General features: G+C 39.3%; 1 protein-coding gene across 1 annotated transcript in view; it reads right to left on the bottom strand.

Moving 5' to 3' along the window:
- The window catches only part of DMAP1 (DNA methyltransferase 1 associated protein 1), a 60,805-nt gene that overhangs the window by 17,836 nt on the left and 18,720 nt on the right, over window positions 1–24,249 (bottom strand). The window contains exons 8-9 of the mRNA XM_063427172.1: window positions 14,757–14,828; window positions 1,988–2,060 (exon numbers count right to left, since the gene is read on the bottom strand). Of these exons, the coding sequence (XP_063283242.1) occupies window positions 1,988–2,060; window positions 14,757–14,828 (145 nt within the window). The remainder of the gene's footprint in view (window positions 1–1,987; window positions 2,061–14,756; window positions 14,829–24,249) is intronic.

Raw genomic sequence — 24,249 nt, 5'->3', positions numbered from 1 at the left:
GTTCTTCCCCCCCCGTCCCATAGTGTTCTTCCCCCCCCTGTCCCATAGTGTTCTTCCCCCCCCTCCCCTGTCCCATAGTGTTCTTCCCCCCCCTCCCCTGTCCCATAGTGTTCTTCCCCCCCCTCCCCTGTCCCATAGTGTTCTTCCCCCCCTCCCCTGTCCCATAGTGTTCTTCCCCCCCCTCCCCTGTCCCATAGTGTTCTTCCCCCCCCTCCCCTGTCCCATAGTGTTCTTCCCCCCCTCCCCTGTCCCATAGTGTTCTTCCCCCCCCTCCCCTGTCCCATAGTGTTCTTCCCCCCCCTCCCCTGTCCCATAGTGTTCTTCCCCCCCCTCCCCTGTCCCATAGTGTTCTTCCCCCCCCCTCCCCTGTCCCATAGTGTTCTCCCCCCCTCCCCTGTCCCATAGTGTCCCCCCCCCCCCCCCCCAAAAAAAAATTTTTATATATATAGGCCCATTTTCGGCCGGAAATTTCGATGCATCCCTAATGTATAACCCACTATAATTGGTGAGAAATAAAACATTTAAATATAAACTTTATTAGTTTTTAAAGGGCATATCGACATAATAGTGAGAAAAAAAAAAGGGCAAAGTGAAAAACACAAAAGCAACTTAATATGTAATATTAAAAAGGAGAAACCTGGGGGGTCTGCCTATCTGGCCTGTATATATTAATCACAGCCAGCGTGAGAAAATATACTAATTCTTGATCAACCCAAGTAGAAAGATAGTATCAAGAAAGACAGCTGTTTAGTAATAAAATGTTATTCCAATTGTGGTTTGCACTTTGCCCTTTTTCCCCCTCACTATTATGAAGACATGCCCTTTAAATACTAATAAAGTTTATATTTTAATGTTTTGTTTCTTACCAATTATAGTGGGTTATACGTGTTATATGTGGGTAATCTAACCTTTTTTTGAGAATTGTTACTCATAGTCTTTTGACGTGGGAACCCCCTTTTTTTCAAAGAAAGATTTGTTATTCTTTTTACATTTATTTATAGTTAACAAAAACTGAGACCAACAATTAGATTCCCAGCTGGCAAAGCATCATGGGAGTGGCAGCACTGCAACGACTGGGGATCCAACGTATGGCCACTGTGACTCCATAAAACATATCAAACGGACAGAGAGTTAACCATTCTGGTTAAAGCTTTATGCAGAGAGTAGAAAACGATGTACAATCTGTACGGAGAAACCAATACTACAACACATGTAAATAAAGTACCAGGGGAATGCATTTAATGGTTTCAAATGTAACACCTAACAGACTACTGTCTACCTATAGAATCTTCCACCTTCCAGAGAAACAAGCGGAGAAGGTCTGGTTATTAATATGTACTGTAACTGTATCCTTTAATGCTCCTCTCGGACTTGGTTCAATGGAGCAATAATTTGTCTACCAATTAAGAGGTTTGGAGAAGAATTGATGTATTCTTTACTGCAGCCGGCAAGAGAGATTAAAACGGACTAAATCAGGTTTTATCAGAACAAAATGTCGCGGACATGGGGATTTTATTCTTCAACAAACAATACATATTTGGTCAGGTACAAAGGGCAGGGCAGGGCAGGTCCGCAATGCAAAGAATAAAAAAAACACACAGGCAGCAGAGGCAGGAAAAAGAAAAGGTATTTATAACCAGCACTTTTGTGAAAACCAATGTTATGTTTTTTTTGTTACTGGGGCTTGTCTTTTATTCACAGCATATCTTTTAAACAGTAGGTTTTCCTGCCAGTATAACAAAAAAGTAAACTGAAAAAAAATAATAAATCCCTGTGCTTCTTTTATGTGCATGTGAGAAACATTTTTATATTAAACACGTGGAATGTTATTCTAAAATATCTGTGTATACAGTTATCTCAAAACTCTCTGTATTAGTGGGAAAAATAAAAAAATACAGTCCAGTGGGACTACAAAAGAGCTCTCCATGTGTATTATTCTCCTCCCCCCCCCCCCCACTTCAGGGGCCCCCATTTTTTTTTAACTCACCTACTCCCAGTTCCGTTAGCATCTGATCCAGAGCTTTAATCTTCTTCTGTCCAACTGAGCTCGGCAGCTTCATCTGCGAACACAAAGGTAAGAAAGGGAGCCACACAGCTCTTGGTTAGCCCTCACTCACAGAATCCTAGTTCAAAAGGTAGAAAGAGGTTTTTTTTTTTATAACATTGCACAGAAAGGGAAAGGCAGCAGAATAAAGAGAAAAAGGAAAAAAAGAGACAGAGTGAAAAAAAAAACAGGGGCTCATATTTTTCAGGCAGGGTTTATTTCACATCGCAGTGAATAGAAGCTAAAGTGTCCATGCAAGGAAACCGCTCTCTGCTGTAACCAAATGACTAACAAAACGTAGAGGGACAAAGTTCATCGTTTCTGATTTTATAGAGAGAAAAAAAAATTCCCGTGGAGTGATGAAGATGAAAAGATTTCAGTGATAGGATGTGTAATGCCAAATGTGCCGTTTGATTCCTTCTTCTCATTTAAACATGGTTTCATAAGCCTTCTGGGCCAAAATGCTCTCTCCTCCTCTTGCAGGTTTTATTTTTTTCTTTCGAACCGGAGGAGCCCGGAGCAGTGGGGATTCATTTAGCAGGTGATGTAACAAAGAGTCGTGAAGTTAGTCGGCGCACAGAAGTGCGGCCGAAAGCCCACAAAAGAAGGGACCAAGGAGTTAGCTGGCAGAGCAGAAAGCAGCGGGAGCCAGTGAGGAAAGTGGGGAAAAACGAATTATAGGTACTCATTAAAAATAAGAAGTAAAAAATAGGATCACTTAACGGGGACTTGTTACCTATTGAATTGCATTGCAAAGATCACAGGTAACACTGCAGCTTAAATTTTCTCATCATCACAAGGCCGCGGTCGACTGAGCTCGGATTTCAGTTTGCGCGCCTATTCATGATGACTTACTGCCCCTTTCATTGGAACAAAACACAGCAGACTAGCTCCATGTGAATAATTATTACTAGCCTCCAATGAAAAAAGTCACAAATGGACACTAACCAACTGGTCGTTATAAGGCTGTTTAATGCGTGTAGCTTTCTGTTCCAGTTGATGAGTTCAATGCTGTGCGGACGGGCTGAAGACTGAAACTCTGGATATGAAACAGGCAGATAATACTGACAGATTGCGCTATTAGGGCAAAGCATGTATGTATCTCAGATTGGTAAATGGTTACGTTATGCACTACTAAGGGTTAAACCGAAGGGCAGACAGAAAACTCACAAGGAAACAGTATCCACTAGACTTGTGCATGGACGAAAAATTCAGTTTCACCGAACCATTTTCAAAAATGAAATTTAGTTCAGGAACACAGACACTCATTTAACTGTTCGGCTCATCTAAATATTGTCCATGAAAAATATTTGGGAAAATTCAGATGGGAAAGAAAAGAAAAGGCATCGAAAATGAGCCAGTGTAGTGGAAGATATATGCATAAAATAATTATTATCTGTATCCACTCCTAGAGCTGAAGGAAGTATCATTAGATATACACCTTGGGTTCTAGCATTCATGTGCATGTCACCTGGACACGTACCACCACCTACCTAGAGATTGAAGACCACATACACCGTACATGGTAATGGTGCTCCCTAATGGCAATGGTCTCTTTTAGTTGGATAATGCACCCTGGCACACTGCAAAATTGTTCAGGAATGGTTTGAGGAACAGGACAAAGAGTCTCCAAATTCCCCAGATCTCAATCCAACTGAGCGTCTGTGGGATGTGCTGGAACAACAAATCCGATCCATGGAGGCCCCACATCGCAACTTGCAGGACTTAAATATCTTCGTATCTTTCTTAAACAGTAAAACTTGTGATGTTAAAAATGGCACCAGATTTTCTCCATGCCTGGGAGACATAGGCAACTTAAGTTTTTAGTAAATTCATGGATGTCTAAATTGTACTATGCAAAAATAAAGATCTATATTTTGAAAGTCATGGCACTTATAATACATACAATATATCCTCGGAGATTCCTCCAATTTAGCTTTGCTTAACAACACCCGCTATGTATCCCCACATCTATCGAATGTTATTCTCATTCCAAATGAAAGCACCTTTAAGACTTTAGTTTCAACGATAACTTCCAGCAGTTACTTAGTAGATTGTAAAGCCAATCAGAACCCGACATTCAGAAAGAGATACATTGTTTGTTACCCAGAATGCCATTGCCCGTGGAAGAGAAAATGGTTGTAAGGTGGCTGCCATAAAGAGATACATGGTTGCTTGAATCCTTTCATTCAATTTTAATATTAAAAGATAGGAAAAAAAAAAGTGTTGAGCAGACTTAACCTTTTTAAGATAAAAGCATTTTTAAAACCGTCACTTTCGAGTACAAAGAAACATGTGAATGATAGGGACACTTTAAAAAGGAACTGTCACATCTAAGATATGAGGATAAAGTGGATATTACTTGCCTGGTTCATATGTATATTTTAGTATATTTCTGCTGTGCTAATATACAACTGATACCTCTGCACAATGTAAACATGTACTAATCTACTAACACAATATTATTGCACTAGTCCGCTTATTAGCGGTAACAGACTCAGGAATACTTGTTTCTCAAAGGCAAACAAACTCCTTTGTAGAAAGGAGGAGTGCTTAAATTGGTGTAAAATATTCACTGAAATTGATTTGCTCGGTGAGAATGAGGGTTACAGTAACCGTGAGAATTACTGGAAGACTATGTTGCTATAGATCAAGCAGATATTTGTAAAAAAAAAAAAAAGAAGTTAATGTTTAGAAAAAATTTTAATAAAAAAAAAATGTAGATAGAAAACTGAAACACAAGTTCTCATAAGTATTTCTCCTTTCCCCCACCTCGTAAATATAATCAATTAATCTTTCTACTAATTTTTCTTTTTTTTTGTACACTGTTCTTTCTTCCGCGTGGAAAGACTTCATTGGGTCCTGGGAACCAGAGTATATTTTAATTTTACCATCATTAAGAAAATCTTATGATTTATGTGGCTGCTGTCACACTAATATCTTTAAAATTTAGCTGGGTACGGCGATTCATCTTAAAGAATGATGGAGGTTGATTGCTTGCCATGCAAAATGTATTAAAACCAAATGAGAAGTCTATTAGTCACACGGCCATGATAATCTGTTAGGTAAGCTCCGTTAGCTAAACACATTTAGATGCGTCGTTACAGGGACGGCCACGATGCCCAGAGAGCAGGAAAATGGCAGAAAGGAATGATTAACCCCCTCAGGGTCTGAAATGTCAAACAAAAACTCCAAAGACAAAAGACAAATGTCTTTTCTATATAATTCTATAACAATAAGGCCTGAATGCAAGGAAACAATATAAATGAATCCTCCTCCCCCCTTTATTGGCTGAAATGGCCAGTATGTCCAATTACTGCAATGAACAAACGGCAGGGATGGTTTTAAAGATCTAATTTAGGCATGCACAGATAATAGGGAATCACCGTGCACTGGCAGGATGTGTGGGTGAAGTATTAAGATGCTTTCATGAAAAAAAACACAACAATAAAGAACGTCTATAGGCAAAATGTTTGGCGCTATACTTGTAGTTGTGTTTATACAAAAGGTTTAATTTTTGGCTGCCATTATTGTTCGATAAATGCAAGGGGTTGACTGAACTTTAGGTGATTTAGAAATCAGGGAGATATATTTAATATGGTGGAATGTGTCATCCATAGAAATAAAAAGTAATAGACAACTTTTAGCAGTTCCTTGCTGTTGATGTCCATTAAGTCCTGGATTCAAGGGATATTTTGCGCACCACACCTGCATATGTCCTTGTATAGGTCATAATGGAAGTAGCTCTCTATTCCCGTCTCCCTGAATTAAGTTGATTAGAACTACAACAATTTACAAAATTGCCAAGTCAAACCAATTCTTGATGACATCATGAGAGAATTTGACTGCACAAAGAGAATGTCATGTGCATGCGCGAAGACTGCACGCCTTATGAGTCCACACTATCTTTACAGACGTTCTCACGTCAGGACGATAAATCTTGTTCTGAAGTTGCAGACAGGGAGAAAAACCTGAATTAGGATTTTTGGAAAGAGAAGGCAAGCAGTGCTGTGATTCCTGAAATTTAGGAGAATTGGGTATCCTCTGGAGTAGATGACAACACTTCACAGAGCATGTGGAGCAAGCCCCTGTTTCACATGCATTCTGAAATCACACAGCTTGGGGGCAGAGTGGAGTTATCCCCACCCAGTACATCGGAGCTTTAACATTGTAGCTGTAATATTTTCCCGTCTGTTATTGGTCAGCCACAGAAAGTCTGGGCGAGGTTAGAAGGGGAGGACTAACAGATTGCAGACAAGAGATCTGCAGATTTTACAAGCTGTTTTGAAATATATCGCCAATGAATAAAGACAGGGTGCATGTTTTTTCTATTCGGGGTATATAGCCTAAACCAAGGGTAGACAACTTTAGGCACTCCAGGTGTTGTGGACTACATATCCCTTGATGCTTTGCTAGCATTATGGCTGTAAGGGCATTATGAGAGATGTAGGCCTACCCCGTCCTAAACACAGATTTTATTTTATTTAAGCAGTGGTATGTCCCTTTAGGACTGACACAACACAAACAAATAGGATTTTCAGTATCTATTCCCTATGAATCTAAAAGCAACAATAAAAAGTGAATTTTACTCTCAATGTCTAGAATTGCTAATACTTTAGTGTGTCGTGATATCCATTTGCATGTAGACATTTGTTTAGAGAGTAATTTATAAAAAAAAAAAAAAAAAAAAGGAAAAAGTAAAATTTAAACAAATAACAAATTGTACATAACTATGATTGGGGTTACTATAGACTTCTACAAATGAGCCAAATAAGATAGTCCCCAAAATGAGATATTTTACATTAGATCAAAATATTACCAGCTTACTTCAATCTGCTGTACATATTTATACAGAATATTGAATGTCTAAATATTCATAATTTTTATAGGGGGCTACACCTTAAAAGCATTGTTTTATTTAAAATTAATATTTTTTATTAGTCTTTTTCAAAAATTTGTTTCAGATGGTTCGTCTGAATCAAATTCCTTTTAGTCCATGCCCAAACGAATCGATTGACCCGGGATTTACCTGCGGTCTCTTATTCATTAAAGAGCTCCATTCGAATACCCGGACGGATCACTTTGTTCAGGCGTAGAATTAAAATAATTTGATTTGGACAAACTGGCCAAAACAAATTTTTACATCAGTCTATTATTTCTTTCTTTAATAATCTACTTGTGTCATGTTCTCTTTGGCCCTTGGAGACTGTTTGACGAGCAGAGCTGTTAGATCTTCAGACAGTGTTCCTCAAAAATAACTGTGTAAGCATTTTAACATTGGTGTCATTATGGCTGTCTACAGCCCTGTCTCTCAGCAAGGAAGAGGCTATATGTGTTTCTTGTTGGCTGGAGATTCTCAGCCAGAAGATCTCCTGACAAGTCTCTGTAGACCTCTTAATTGAACAAAGTCAGCTACGTCGACTAGAATAATCCCATCACCTGCACTTTCACTCTATTTTTCGGGACGTTTCATGCCGGGGAGCTGGTAAGCTCTAACTTTGCTACAGAAATTGATTAGCTGGCTGTTTTTTGCCTTATTTTATTTTTTTTAATTTTTTTTAAGGTTAATATATTTTGGACTGCATCCAACTCCTGCCATCTTTTCCCCACAGTTCTCCAGAGGAGTCTAACTCACGAGCATAATTACACAGACGTCTCTTTTGATTTAGGGACTACGGTTCCCTTGGCCTCGCAATAAACAACTGCTTAAACTGCATGAACTGTGCACACACGGGAGAAAAATAAATAAATGGGGACGAGTCAAACCTTTGGAATACAAGAAAGAATCAGGTAATTAAACAAAGGAGTCCTGATTGCTAAAGGAAGGAAATTAAAAACAATCTGTAAGGAATCTGATCAAAATAAAAATAAAAATGAAACAGTTTGAAGGATCATAGGAAACTTCATTACAAAGTTATGGATGATAGAATGCTTTAGGAAATAATTCATACTGCCCGCAGACAATCCAGTTTTAAGGATTAGAATCCATTTAGGTTGGAATGTAGATGCTGTGAGTAATGCGAGTATGCGTCTATTCTATAACACTACAAAGATTTGCAGGAAATATTCTATTTTTACTATACACACAATGCACATATGTTTGAGAATAAAAAATAAAAAGAATATAAATAAGCTAGTAATAATGGTATAGTAACTTAATCAATACAGGGAATGCCCAAAAAATCATTTGATTATCATTGGCTGATGCGAATATTTTTATTGTCAATATTTGAACTGACACAGTTGTAATTGACAATATGTTAAATTATCAACAGATTTTATTTTTATTTTAGAAACATGCAATCTGCACCAATGGGTAGAAATAGACTGAGCAACACATTGGTGGAAATATATGGGCCATGGACAATACGAAATGTCATGTATTGCGAGAAGCAGTTCCGAGGTTAGTACACATAAACATTACGGAACCTGCCGGATCAGCCTGATACCTGGACCACTAGACCTGTTGAGCAGAGCTTATTATTATGATTGCCGGATTGGCACCAGAGACCGCTGGGTTGTTAGCTGGACCCCTAGGCCTATTGAGCAGAGCTTATTATTATGATTGCCGGATCGGCACCAGAGACCGCTGGGTTGCTAGCTGGACCCCTAGGCCTATTGAGCAGAGCTTATTATTATGATTGCCGGATCGGCACCAGAGACCGCTGGGTTGCTAGCTGGACCCCTAGGCCTATTGAGCAGAGCTTATTATTATGATTGCCGGATCGGCACCAGAGACCGCTGGGTTGATAGCTGGACCACATGGCCTATTGAGAAGAGCTTATTATTATGATTGCCGGATCGGCACCAGAGACCGCTGGGTTGATAGCTGGACCACATGGCCTATTGAGCAGAGCTTATTATTATGATTGCCGGATCGGCACCAGAGACCGCTGGGTTGACAGCTGGACCACATGGCCTATTGAGCAGAGCTTATTATTATGATTGCCGGATCGGCACCAGAGACCGCTGGGTTGCTAGCTGGACCCCTAGGCCTATTGAGCAGAGCTTATTATTATGATTGCCGGATCGGCACCAGAGACCGCTGGGTTGATAGCTGGACCACATGGCCTATTGAGCAGAGCTTATTATTATGATTGCCGGATCGGCACCAGAGACCGCTGGGTTGCTAGCTGGACCCCTAGGCCTATTGAGAAGAGCTTATTATTATGATTCCCGGTTCGGCACCAGAGACCGCTGGGTTGCTAGCTGGACCACATGGCCTATTGAGCAGAGCTTATTATTGTGATTGCCGGATCGGCACCAGAGACCGCTGGGTTGATAGCTGGACCACATGGCCTATTGAGAAGAGCTTATTATTATGATTGCCGGATTGGCACCAGAGACCGCTGGGTTGATAGCTGGACCACATGGCCTATTGAGCAGAGCTTATTATTATGATTGCCGGATCGGCACCAGAGACCGCTGGGTTGACAGCTGGACCACATGGCCTATTGAGCAGAGCTTATTATTATGATTGCCGGATCGGCACCAGAGACCGCTGGGTTGCTAGCTGGACCCCTAGGCCTATTGAGAAGAGCTTATTATTATGATTGCCGGATCGGCACCAGAGACCGCTGGGTTGATAGCTGGACCACATGGCCTATTGAGCAGAGCTTATTATTATGATTGCCGGATCGGCACCAGAGACCGCTGGGTTGCTAGCTGGACCCCTAGGCCTATTGAGAAGAGCTTATTATTATGATTCCCGGTTCGGCACCAGAGACCGCTGGGTTGCTAGCTGGACCACATGGCCTATTGAGCAGAGCTTATTATTGTGATTGCCGGATCGGCACCAGAGACCGCTGGGTTGATAGCTGGACCACATGGCCTATTGAGAAGAGATTATTATTATGATTGCCGGATTGGCACCAGAGACCGCTGGGTTGATAGCTGGACCACATGGCCTATTGAGCAGAGCTTATTATTATGATTGCCGGATCGGCACCAGAGACCGCTGGGTTGACAGCTGGACCACGAGGCCTGTTCGAAAGTGCAAATAAGTAGAGCTGGAAGTAGAAGTTGTCAGCTCTGCTTACACTAGCATACTCTGCTCCAAAACAAGCCGAGACCACTGTGATAATGGAGAAAAGGTAAGCAAAACACTTTATCTCCATTCTGAGGTGGGTCAGTCAACGTTAGGAATACATGTTTATATTTGTGGTTGACCGCCCGGCACCCTGACTGGGTGCCTCCGCCAGTAGCTGCTTCCTAGCTGTCGCAGAGTACTTGGAGCACTCCACCAGCACTGTAGTCCCCACGTCCAGCATTACAGCTTGGCTGGGAACTCGCCGTCCTCCACCCACCCTGGACCCAAGACCAGGATCCAGCTTCCAGTGGGTGAACCTCTCCTACTCCAGAGAGTGTACTAGGCTGCTCTTTCAAGAGCTAGTGATTATAGCAGCACCCCTCCAACCCCCCAAAGAATAAGAGACAGCCATTATAGATTTCCCCTACAAGCACGAGATGAGGCTCTGTGTTGAGGGTAAACAGGAACTGGTTTATCGGTAGCCACAACTGGCCTTTTATGCAAGTCCCCATGCAAGGTGCACTTCCCCCTGGACCCGAGAGTAGACTGCAAAAAAATTACACAAACCAATGACATTTGCCCCCAGGTCCAGGACACTCCCATACATAACAATGCAATCCCTCCCCTATGCCTGGGAGATAGAGTTAGGAACTGCACTAAACTCAATTATCTCCAGGTACAAAAAAATATTTTTCCACAACACTCCAAATGTACCCCCAAAACCCACGGAAACCCCATAAAAGTTACATCTCCTGATAGCCCCAATCTGGGTGTCCAACATATCCAAAAATCACCCAGATCGGTTCAGGAATTTCCTGAAAGTCAAAGTTTGAACGACCGCACGCATGGTCCCATGCCCAAACATGACGACATGTTAACTAAAAACAATCTCACAAAAGAAAATACTAGTCATGGTATTAGATAGTTATGAGCATCAAATGGCTTGTTAGAATAACTTGACTGGCATATAAACATATTTACAGTTCGAAAATGAACAATAAAAATTAGAAAATAAAGACTCCCAATGAAGCAAGCAGCAGTGTTGTAAAGCTGTACTGTCTTAGAAAGACACTGCAAAGGTGTGAATTAAAAATTATCCTGAACTAGTGACTGAACTTATACTCCTCTTAAAGCAGCAAATTAAACATATTAAGCATTGGAAATAGGCTGTGCATTGAGGGGTCTATTGCCTTTGCCTGGGACTACTTATCCAATGCCCATTAATGGCAGGCTGCTAACCCCGGGGAGTATGAGTCCACCTTTCTACAGGTGAGGGCACCACCAGACCCAAATGCCTGTGAGTTCCTGTTATGCGCCGACTGAATAGCCACTTAGTCCAGCAATCGGACCACGGCTTCTGGACCATCGCCATGCTCTTGATCTGTGTTGCCCGGTGTGGCGGAGTGGCTTGCAAACGTAAATTTTGCTCCCTCTTGAGTGCCGTGTCGGAAAGCAACGGTGAGAAGGTAAGGCGAGTGTTCGGTGGTGTTGTGCAGCATTGCGCTTCGGTGCCTGGAGATTCCGCCAGCAGGACATTTGGCAAGATGCATTTGCCTCCATGTGGGGCCGCAAACCAGCGCAGGATATGTGAACTGCTGCTTTAACCACAATCTCCTTTGTGACAGGTAAATCAGGGTGGGTGGGTCTGTGTTCCAAGTGCCTCCAGAATTCTTGGAAGAGCCTTAAAGCTCTCTCTCCAGGTCAGGATCTCTGGGCCCTCTCGAGACTGCAGGGGTTGTTGCTTGGCGGCCATCTTGGGCCCGGCATGCGGTCTTCTTTTAAGCTGTGGAGTCTCTTGCTGTAGATATGTGGCTTTCCCCAGCAGGGACTGGGATAACCCCCACCGGTCCAGAAGGGGAGGAATGCGGGGAAACAGGAGAGCCACTGCTCTGAGCGGTCCCCATGTCAGGAGGTCGGCCGCCTCTACTGGCCACGAGGCCACCTTTCATGCTAGGCCGCATAAATGGAGTGTGGTATATCTTGACAGAAGTACAAGAAATGGGTATCCACGAGCCCTCACTCGATTCAGCAATGAGCTATTGGTGTACAGGGCTGCAATAATCACGATTGTGGCCAATAATAGCCAATATTTAGTTCAGTTTTGTCAGAGCTCTCTGCAAACACCTCTAGCTAGCTCGGCTGTCAGGCCCTGCACCCAAAAATGAATAAACTTTTTACATCAATATACATACTGAACTTATCCAATGGGTGCATGGTGGCAAATGTAGGCCTTTATCAAGAACATTTATTTGTATCAGGTCTAAAATGATTGTAAGATTGTATAAACCTTCACCTTTTAATATCTTTGTCTCTTGTGTGTTTAAAATCCTCCTCTAACTCCTCTTCTTCTACACTGCTCTGTCTTTTCACAGGTGATTTGTACTTGGATGGAGTTTTCCTGTGCCTTCCCTTCGAATGTCGTTCCCAAAAAAATTCATCTTGTGATATATTCGTTAATTTCTCAAATCTATTGTGTATAGGTATCACTCTGTGACCCCTCTGTGTTAAATCGTGCGTTGAATTGTAAGTCGTATTCTGTTTGCTATAACCTCTCTGATGTGTAGGCATTGTTTGATTGTCTGTGTGTTAAATAATGTTCTTTGTTTTATTATAAGTGTAACATGTTGTGAAATGTTCACTTTGTCCAAATGCCTAGCAGGAGGTCTTTGAATCGAAATCTTCTTGCAGGTTGAACAATTCAGTTTATCCCCATTGCAAATATAACTTACAAGCATTTGATGGTATTACACTATGTTTTGTTTTTATGTATGAGAGGTCCCTAATTGTAGTTTTCTTAATAAGAGGGCTATGGTTTATATAAGCGTTTTCCATTATTGTGTATAAGATTATTTTGGTTTTAATTTAGAGTTCTGGGCAGCTTTCTTGGAGGTTATGGTGTTAGTAATATCCACATCGATGTTAAGATCCTTATTTCACAATTTTCTTCTGTAATATATCCAGTAAATGAATCAACCCACTTCAAGATCACAAGAGGCCTTGCAAAACTCAAAGAACTTTGAGAATGACAATTTCTTATACTAAATATATTGAAAGTTCATGGCTTTAATTTCAGCGTCACTAAAAAGATGTGATCGGAGGATAACCAACATTACTATAAAAACCAGCAAACATCTAAATGAACGATTTAATATTCCTTTATCCACTTTGTGTGGAGTAGAGCAGCGAGATATGGTCAGGCTGCAGCCATTATCCTGTAGATATCTGGAAGTGCTTCTAATTAATCAGGCCGTGTCAGCATCAGACTGAATATTCTACCAGCTCATTGTCTGCTCTCGCTGTGTTTGAAACCATCAGCCTCACCTTACGAATATTTCATGGCTATGGCAGTCTCTTTCAGAAAAATACAAATCATCGCTTGCAGGACAGAAGTAATTTTGAGCTAGTGAACTATATCTAGCTAGTCTCTACCTCCCCGTTACACCAATACATAGTTCTGCAAATTTGTTTGCTATTCCAGCTGATCACACGGACAAAACATACATATTTCCACAGCATTATATGCCAATTACACATGAATCAAATCCTAGTCTTAAAGGTTCACCCACTAATTTACAAAATACAGACTTGTCACTGCCTTTAGATGGTAAATAGTGTTTGTTGTGTAGTGTTCTATCATGGCTTTCCTATACCTCTCCGTGCTGTACAAGGGTCTTAATATATTCTCGCATTGATCAAATTACTACTATACCAAATTTAGAATTATATCTTATATAATTTTTTTTTTTTTACTCTGGTCTATACTAGTAGGCTGTGTTGCTGCTGCCTGCCCTGGTGCAGTTCAAGATTTCCAGCTGTTTTATGTATTCAAACCACTGGTTTAAACTAAGTTTTTCCACAGAGTCTAATTTTGATATCCAGATGTATTCATTCTCACCGCAGGGTCGAATGTTGAGCCTTTGAGTAGTTTGTGAATCACATCAGCGACCCATAATGCATTGCCTGCTTTTACGGACATATGTCCCTAAAAAGTCAGTATTAGTCTGTTTGCAGCTTGGGGCATAATGGATATTAGAGCATGTTAGGAGTTCATTGTGACCAGAACGGACTCTTTCTCTTGACTTCTCTACCTCTCATTTCCATGGACTTTGTTGGGTGGAGCTAGCATTCTATAAACGCCCTGGCTATCCCGATTCCTATGCTGGCATTGCATTGATTCTGCGGACTGGAGGAGGCCCTTTCACAGTCGTTGGGTCAAAGACGTTCCACAGCATTGAACCTACGATACTGCCGAGTTAACGATGTACCCAGAGAAGTCGATTTACATTGTGCTTATCCTATGTCGGATTCTCTGTTATTTCTGTCTCTACTACTACGTTATCTTGTAGTGATTATGGTGCTATTAGGCTGCAGCTATCATTCTGCTGGTTTACAAGAGGTTTGCCCAAAACCAGTGGTTTGACTATTTTAACAGAATTTTCCAATTGTTTTCATTTCAGTCCAATTCAGTGTTTAGGTAGTAAACCACAAAGGTTCACATTTGAGGGAGGAAAGACGTACAGGTAATTTACGTTTCAGGAAGTCAGCAGCTGAGATGGACAAGGAAGGGACAAAAGATCACAGGAAGAGAGAGATATCTGGAGCGATCAGCATAAAGACTGTATTGTAATCCAATGGAACTTATTATACTGACAAGATAAACACTCAGAGTATGACATGACTTACCCTTTGACTGCGCAGTGTGACGCCCGCTGATTTGAAATCAGGAAACCTTATGCCAGCAGTTTCTGGTACAGCCTGGCAGAGGAAAAACAAACATTATAAACCAGAGTTAGTTAGTTACAAAGCCATACACAAAATCATAATATTTATTAATAGTGAGACTTTAAAACAAGCATTTACACGTCTCAAGGTTTTATTTTCCAATTTTTTAGAATATGTGTAATACAGAAAAACTAGTTTACTATAAAAACTGAGCTGAAACAGAAATAAAAATAAAACAGTCTGGGAAGGCTAACTATCTGGACCAGTAGGAGTATGGGAACGTTAACCATCCAGTCTAGTAGGATTATGGGAAAATTAGCCATCCAGTCTAGTAGGATTATGGGAAAGTTATCCATCCAATCTAGTAGGATTATGGGAACGTTAACCATCCAGTCTAGTAGGATTATAGGAAAGTTATCCATCCAGTATAGTAGGATTATGGGAAAGTTATCCATCCAGTCTAGTAGGATTATGGGAAAGTTATCCATCCAGTCTAGTAGGATTATGGGAAAGTTATCCATCCAGTCTAGTAGGATTATGGGAAGGATAGCCATCCAGTCTAGTAGGATTATGGGAAGGTTATCCACCCAGTCTAGTAGGATTATGGGAAAGTAATCAATTCAGTCTAGTAGGATTATGGGAAAGTTATCCATCCAGTCTAGTAGGATTATGGGAAAGTTATCCATCCAGTCTAGTAGGATTATGGGAAAGTTATCCATCCAGTCTAGTAGGATTATGGGAAAGTTATCCATCCAGTCTAGTAGGATTATGGGAAAGTTAGCCCTCCAGTCTAGTAGGATTATGGGAAAGTTAGCCATCCAGTCTAGTAGGATTATGGGAAAGTTAGCCATCCAGTCCAGTAGGATTATGGGAAAGTTAGCCATCCAGTCCAGTAGGATTATGGGAAGGATAGCCATCCAGTCTAGTAGGATTATGGGAAGGATAGCCATCTAGTCTAGTAGGATTATGGGAACGTTATCCACCCAGTCTAGTAGGATTATGGGAAAGTTATCCACCCAGTCTAGTAGGATTATGGGAAAGTTATCCACCCAGTCTAGTAGGATTATGGGAAAGTTATCCATCCAGTCTACTAGGATTATGGGAAAGTTATCCATCCAGTCTAGTAGGATTATGGGAAAGTTAGCCATCCAGTCTAGTAGGATTATGGGAAAGTTATCCACCCAGTCTAGTAGGATTATGGGAAAGTTATCCACCCAGTCTAGTAGGATTATGGGAAAGTTAGCCATCCAGTCTACTAGGATTATGGGAAAGTTAGCCATCCAGTCTACTAGGATTATGGGAAAGTTAGCCATCCAGTCTACTAGGATTATGGGAAAGTTAGCCATCCAGTCTAGTAGGATTATGGGAAAGTTAGCCATCCAGTCTAGTAGGATTATGGGAAAGTTATCCATCCAGTCTAGTAGGATTATGGGAAAGTTATCCATCCAGTCTAGTAGGATTATGGGAAAGTTATCCATCCAGTCTAGTAGGATTATGGGAAAGTTATCCATCCAGCCTAGTAGGATTATGGGAAAGTTATCAATCCAGTCTAGTAGGATTATGGGAAAGTTATCCATCCAGTCTAGTAAGATTATGGGAAAGTTATCCATTCAGTATAGTAGATTATGGGAAAATTAGCCATCCAGTCTAGTAGGATTATGGGAAAATTGGCCATGTAGTCTAGTAGGATTATGGGAAAGTTATCCATCCAGTCTAGTAGGAGTATGGGAAAGTAATCAATTAAGTCTAGTAGGATTATGGGACGGATAGCCACACAGTCTAGTAGGATTATGGGAAAGTTATTCATCCAGTCTAGTAGGATTATGGGAAAATTAGCTATCCAATCTAGTAGGATTATGGGAAAGTCATTCATCCAGTCTAGTAGAATTATGGGAAAGTTATCCATCCAGTCTAGTAGGATTATGGGAAAGTTATCCATCCAGTCTAGTAGGATTATGGGAAAGTTATCCATCCAGCCTAGTAGGATTATGGGAAAGTTATCCATCCAGTCTAGTAGGATTATGGGAAAGTTATCCATCCAGCCTACTAGGATTATGGGAAAGTTATCCATCCAGTCTAGTAGGATTATGGGAAAGTTATCCATCCAGTCTAGTAGGATTATGGGAAAGTTATCCATCCAGCCTAGTATGATTATGGGAAAGTTATCCACCCAGTCTAGTAGGATTATGGGAAAGTTATCCATCCAGCCTAGTAGGATTATGGGAAAGTTATCCACCCAGTCTAGTAGGATTATGGGAAAGTTATCCACCCAGTCTAGTAGGATTATGGGAAAGTTATCCACCCAGTCTAGTAGGATTATGGGAAAGTTAGCCATCCAGTCTACTAGGATTATGGGAAAGTTATCCATCCAGTCTAGTAAGATTATGGGAAAGTTATCCATCCAGTCTAGTAGGATTATGGGAAAGTTATCCATCCAGCCTAGTAGGATTATGGGAAAGTTATCAATCCAGTCTAGTAGGATTATGGGAAAGTTATCCATCCAGTCTAGTAGGATTATGGGAAAGTTATACATCCAGTCTAGTAGGATTATGGGAAAGTTATCCATCCAGTCTAGTAGGATTATGGGACGGATTGCCACCCAGTCTAGTAAGATTATGGGAAAGTTATCCATTCAGTATAGTAGATTATGGGAAAATTAGCCATCCAGTCTAGTAGGATTATGGGAAAATTAGCCATGTAGTCTAGTAGGATTATGGGAAAGTTATCCATCCAGTCTAGTAGGATTATGGGAAAGTTATCCATCCAGTCTAGTAGGATTATGGGAAAGTTATCCATCCAGTCTAGTAGGATTATGGGAAAGTTATCCATCCAGTCTAGTAGGATTATGGGAAAGTTAGCCATCCAGTCTAGTAGGATTATGGGAAAGTGATCCATCCAGCCTAGTAGGATTATGGGAAAGTTATCAATCCAGTCTAGTAGGATTATGGGAAAGTTATCCATCCAGTCTAGTAGGATTATGGGAAAGTTATCCATCCAGTCTAGTAGGATTATGGGAAAGTTATCCATCCAGTCTAGTAGGATTATGGGAAAGTTATCCATCCAGTCTAGTAGGATTATGGGAAAGTTATCCATCCAGACTAGTAGGATTATGGGACGGATTGCCACCCAGTCTAGTAAGATTATGGAAAAGTTATCCATACAGTATAGTAGATTATGGGAAAATTAGCCATCCAGTCTAGTAGGATTATGGGAAAGTTATCCATCCAGTCTAGTAGGAGTATGGGAAAGTAATCAATTCAGTCTAGTAGGATTATGGGACGGATAGCCACACAGTCTAGTAGGATTATGGGAAAGTTATCCATCCAGCCTGGAAGGATTCTGGGAAAGTTATCCATCCAGTCTAGTAGGATTCTGGGAAAGTTATCCATCCAGTCTAGTAGGATTATGGGAAAGTTATCCATCCAGTCTAGTAGGATTATGGGAAAGTTATCCATCCAGCCTAGTAGGATTATGGGAAAGTTATCAATCCAGTCTAGTAGGATTATGGGAAAGTTATCCATCCAGTCTAGTAGGATTATGGGAAAGTTATCCATTCAGTATAGTAGATTATGGGAAAATTAGCCATCCAGTCTAGTAGGATTATGGGAAAATTAGCCATGTAGTCTAGTAGGATTATGGGAAAGTTATCCATCCAGTCTAGTAGGAGTATGGGAAAGTAATCAATTAAGTCTAGTAGGATTATGGGACGGATAGCCACACAGTCTAGTAGGATTATGGGAAAGTTATTCATCCAGTCTAGTAGGATTATGGGAAAATTAGCTATCCAATCTAGTAGGATTATGGGAAAGTCATTCATCCAGTCTAGTTGAATTATGGGAAAGTTATCCATCCAGTCTAGTAGGATTATGGGAAAGTTATCCATCCAGTCTAGTAGGATTATGGGAAAGTTATCCATCCAGCCTAGTAGGATTATGGGAAAGTTATCCATCCAGTCTAGTAGGATAATGGGAAAGTTATCCATCCAGTCTAGTAGGATTATGGGAAAGTTATCCATCCAGCCTACTAGGATTATGGGAAAGTTATCCATCCAGTCTAGTAGGATTATGGGAAAGTTATCCATCCAGTCTAGTAGGATTATGGGAAAGTTATCCATCCAGCCTAGTATGATTATGGGAAAGTTATCCACCCAGTCTAGTAGGATTATGGGAAAGTTACCCACTTTTTACGTAAAATACATTTCCCATCTTGCCTATTAACAGTTTATCAAATAACGTGCACAACCTCCTTCACTTTTCCCAGTGTACCTATTAGTACTAATCTAAGGTTACAGAAAAATCTTCCCAGACAACACACTGACCGGGCACCCATACTTAAATCAAGGTCACAGCCAAGGTCAGTGCATTAAAGCAACCTCACACTACATACGCTGCCTCCTATGAAGATACTTTACGTTAGACTCTCATTATGCATGCCACAAATGGAGCATCTGCTTAATTTAGCAGCCAATTCCTTCACTGCCAGAGAGGTTGTTAGAGCTTATTACAAAAGAGTGTGTCTGCTTTTAAATGCTCACGAGGTCAGAGATACAGGATAACTAGTTATAGAAAATCCACCTTCTCAAAGAGAGATTTTTCAAGTTAAAACCAGCAGAGGCTGAGAAATGAAACAAAATCTGAAAGTACGCAAATACTTACACCTAGTCCTCTAGGATTTATTTTATATATGTATAGCAAAAAAAATATTTATATTTATTTTTTTCTGTGTGTACAAGCTAATTGGTATATAAATATGCCATAAGACTACTTTATCTCATGTTCGTTCTCTCTGAAGGCTCCACCTTCTATATTTTGGGGGTTCTCTCTCACGGTTATCCTCTTGCTTTGCTCCCCTTCCTGTCCCAGTGAATATATACTCTCCTTTTGGCGATTATTGCTGTATATTATTTTTTCTCCTGTCTGGCAAGCATTACGTTACTCCTCATTCTATTTCGATTTCTTTTCTATGTAACCTAGTTTGTACGCTATTGCTGTGTAGGAGACACTGTGGACTGTAACTCCCATCATTCTTACAGCCTGTAATCAAAAGTCTCCACAATTCTAAATACCCCTTAAATCTAAAATATTAAAAATAATGCCAAATAACGCTATAGTCTTCCTAACTCAGTGTCAAAACACAGCTATAATGACTGCGGACATATTAAAATTTGCAATAGTCACAAAGTGAGTAAAAAAAACAAAAAAAAAACAAAAAAACTTTAAATAACACAGAAAAGGCTTCTAACATGAGCTAAGCTCCTCTAAGTATCACTGCCATGTTCCCCATTATGCACGTTAACTCGCTGCGTGCAGAATAATTACATATGAAACACAATGTCATAAAGGCATTTCGTATATTGAACTGCACCATTTTAATGGATGCCCTCTAGTGTTCGTTATCTCTCCTACATCCATTACCTCTATGCTAACCTCTGGCACATCTGATGTTGTGGACTATCTTCCCATGAGGCTTAGCCAGACATCTGGAGTGCCAAAGTTTAGCAATCACAGGGCTGTAAATCATGTGCATATAAACATCTACTGTGTACACTCAATAGGAATGACAAGCACTCAAGGACAAATTTAACACTTACCTCACTGGAATACCTTGTAAAGGTTGTGCCTTAAAGCCCTAAAGCCGCCTAAGGCTACTGAGCTCAATAGCCATTTGATTGCAACTATTAAACAGCAAGCAGGGGAGCCCAGGGGAGAAGCAGTGTCCTTGCTATTGATTCAAGGTTTCACAATTGCCCCCTAAGCGTAAACAGACCGGTGTAATCGGAACTTTGCATGCAGTGGGCACAAGGGAGGCCTGACAGATGTCAATAATGTCACGCCAGCACCCACCCATCACCTGGGAGTTGTCTCTTTCCAATGCCACAAGCCATTAATAATAGTTATTTGCAAAAACAAATACAGAAAGAGACACCACTTACAATTAAACCGTGGCGCGAGGGAGGTAGAAGATAAAACCAGAGTCAGTCTCCAGTGAGGAATGAACAATCACGTAATATCTACCTGCCATTTTACTTCCCTTTAATTCTAGTTCCCCTGTTATGACTTGGATGTGGAGAGCCTCACACCTGATAACACAAAGCAGGGGGTCGTTATTACACTGGATAATTATTCTACCTGGAACATTATTATTATACCGGCTAATAATTCCACCTGTAACATTATTATTATTATACCGGCTAATTATTCTACCTGTAACATTATTATTATTATACCGGCAAATTATTCTACCTGTAACATTATTATTATTATACCGGCTAATTATTCTACCTGTAACATTATTATTATACCGGCTAATTATTCTACCTGTAACATTATTATTATACCGGCTAATTATTCTACCTTTAACATTATTATTACACCGGCTAATTATTCTACCTGTAACATTATTACGCTGGATAATTATTCTACCTGTAACATTATTATCATTATACCGGCTAATTATTCTACCTGTAACATTATTATTATACCGGCTAATTATTCTACCTGTAACATTATTATTATACCGGCTAATTATTCTACCTGTAACATTATTATTATACCAGCTAATTATTCTACCTTTAACATTATTATTACACCGGCTAATTATTCTACCTGTAACATTATTACACTGGCTAATTATTCTACCTGTAACATTATTACACCGGCAATTTATTCTACCTGGAACATTATTATTATACTGGCTAATTATTCCACCTGGAACATTATTATACCGGCTAATTATTCTACCTGTAGCATTATTCCACCTGTAACATTATTATTATACTGGCTAATTATTCCACCTGTAACATTATTATTATACTAGCTAATTATTCTACCTGTAACATTATTATTATACTGGCTAATTATTCTACCTGTAACATTATTACACTGGCTAATTATTCCACCTGTAACATTATTATACTGGCTATTTATTCTACCTGTAACATTATTACACTGGCTAATTATTCCACATGTAACATTATTATTATACTGGCTAATTATTCTACCTGTAACATTATTATTATACTGGCTATTTATTCTACCTGTAACATTATTACACTGGCTATTTATTCTACCTGTAACATTATTACACTGGCTAATTATTCCACCCGTAACATTATTATTACACTGGCTAATTATTCTACCTGTAACATTATTACACTGGCTAATTATTCTACCTGTAACATTATTATTATACCGGCTAATTATTCTACCTGGAACATTATTACGCTAGCTAATTATTCTACCTGTAACATTATTACACTGGCTAATTATTCTACCTATAACATTATTATACCGGCTAATTATTCTACTTGTAACATTATTATTATACCAGCTAATTAGACTACCTGGAACAATATTATACTGGCTAATTATTCTACCTGTAACATTATTATTATGCCGGCTAATTATTCTACCTGTAACATTATTACGCTGGCTATTTATTCCACCTGTAACATTATTATTATTATTATACTGGCTAATTATTCTACCTGTAACATTATTATTATGCTGGCTAATTATTCTACCTGTAACATTATTACGTTGGCTAATTATTCTACCTGGAACATTATTACACTGGCTAATTATTCTACCTGTATCATTATTCTACTGGCTAATTATTCTACCTGTAACATTATTATACCGGCTAATTATTCTACCTGTAGCATTATTCTACTGGCTAATTATTCTACCTGTAACATTATTATACTGGCTAATTATTCTATCTGTAACATTATTATTATACCGGCTAATTAGTCTACCGGTCACATTATTACGCTGGCTAATTATTCTACCTGTAACATTATTACGCTGGATAATTATTCTACCTGTAACATTATTACACTGGCTAATTATTCCACCTGTAACATTATTATTATACTGGCCAATTAGTCTACCTGTAACATTATTATTATGCCGGCTAATTATTCTACCTGGAACATTATTACGCTGGCTATTTATTCTACCTGTAACATTATTATTATACTGGCTAATTATTCCACCTGGAACATTATTATTATACTGGCTAATTATTCCACCTGTAACATTATTATTATACTGGCTAATTATTCTACCTGTAACATTATTACACTGGCTAATTATTCCACCTGTAACATTATTATACTGGCTATGTATTCTACCTGTAACATTACACTGGCTAATTATTCCACCTGTAACATTATTATTATACTGGCTAATTATTCTACCTGTAACATTATTACACTGGCTATTTATTCTACCTGTAACATTATTACACTGGCTAATTATTCCACCCGTAACATTATTATTATACTGGCTAATTATTCTACCTGTAACATTATTACACTGGCTAATTATTCTACCTATAACATTATTACACTGGCTAATTATTCTACCTGTAACATTATTACACTGGCTAATTATTCTACCTGTAACATTATTCTACTGGCTAATTATTCTACCTGGAACATTATTATACCGGCTAATTATTCTACCTGTAGCATTATTCTATCTGTAACATTATTATTATACCGGCTAATTATTCTACCTGGTACATTATTACACTGGCTAATTATTCTACCTGGTACATTATTACACTGGCTAATTATTCTACCTGTAACATTATTACACTGGCTAATTATTCTACCTATAACATTATTACACTGGCTAATTATTTTACCTGTAACACTGTTACGCTGGCTAATTATTCTACCTGTAACATTATTACACTGGCTAATTATTTTACCTGTAACACTGTTACGCTGGCTAATTATTCTACCTGTAACATTATTACACTGGCTAATTATTCTACCTATAACATTATTACACTGGCTAATTATTCTACCTGTAACATTATTACACTGGCTAATTATTCTACCTGTAACATTATTATTATACCGACTAATTATTCTACCTGTAACATTATTATTATACCGGCTAATTATTCTACCTGTAACATTATTATACCGGCTAATTATTCTACCTGGAATATTATTATTATACCGGCTAATTATTCTACCTGTAACATTATTACGCTGGCTAATTATTCTACCTATAACATTATTATACCGGCTAATTATTTTACCTGGAACATTATTACGCTGGCTAATTAGTCTACCTGGAACATTATTACACTGGCTATTTATTCTACCTGTAACATTATTACACTGGCTAATTATTCTAACGGTAACATTATTATTATACCGGCTAATTAGTCTACCTGGAACATTATTATTATACCGGCTAATTATTCTACCTGTAACATTATTACACTGGCTATTTATTCCACCTGTAACATTATTATTATTATTATATACTGGCTAATTATTCTACCTGTAACATTATTATTATGCTGGCTAATTATTCTACCTGTAACATTATTACGCTGGCTAATTATTCTACCTGGAACATTATTACACTGGCTAATTATTCTACCTGTAGCATTATTCTACTGGCTAATTATTCTACCTGTAACATTATTA

Source organism: Pelobates fuscus, chromosome 7, assembly GCF_036172605.1.
Source record: "Pelobates fuscus isolate aPelFus1 chromosome 7, aPelFus1.pri, whole genome shotgun sequence".
Classification (NCBI taxonomy): Eukaryota; Metazoa; Chordata; class Amphibia; order Anura; family Pelobatidae; genus Pelobates; species Pelobates fuscus.
This window is presented reverse-complemented; position numbering and strand designations above follow the sequence as displayed.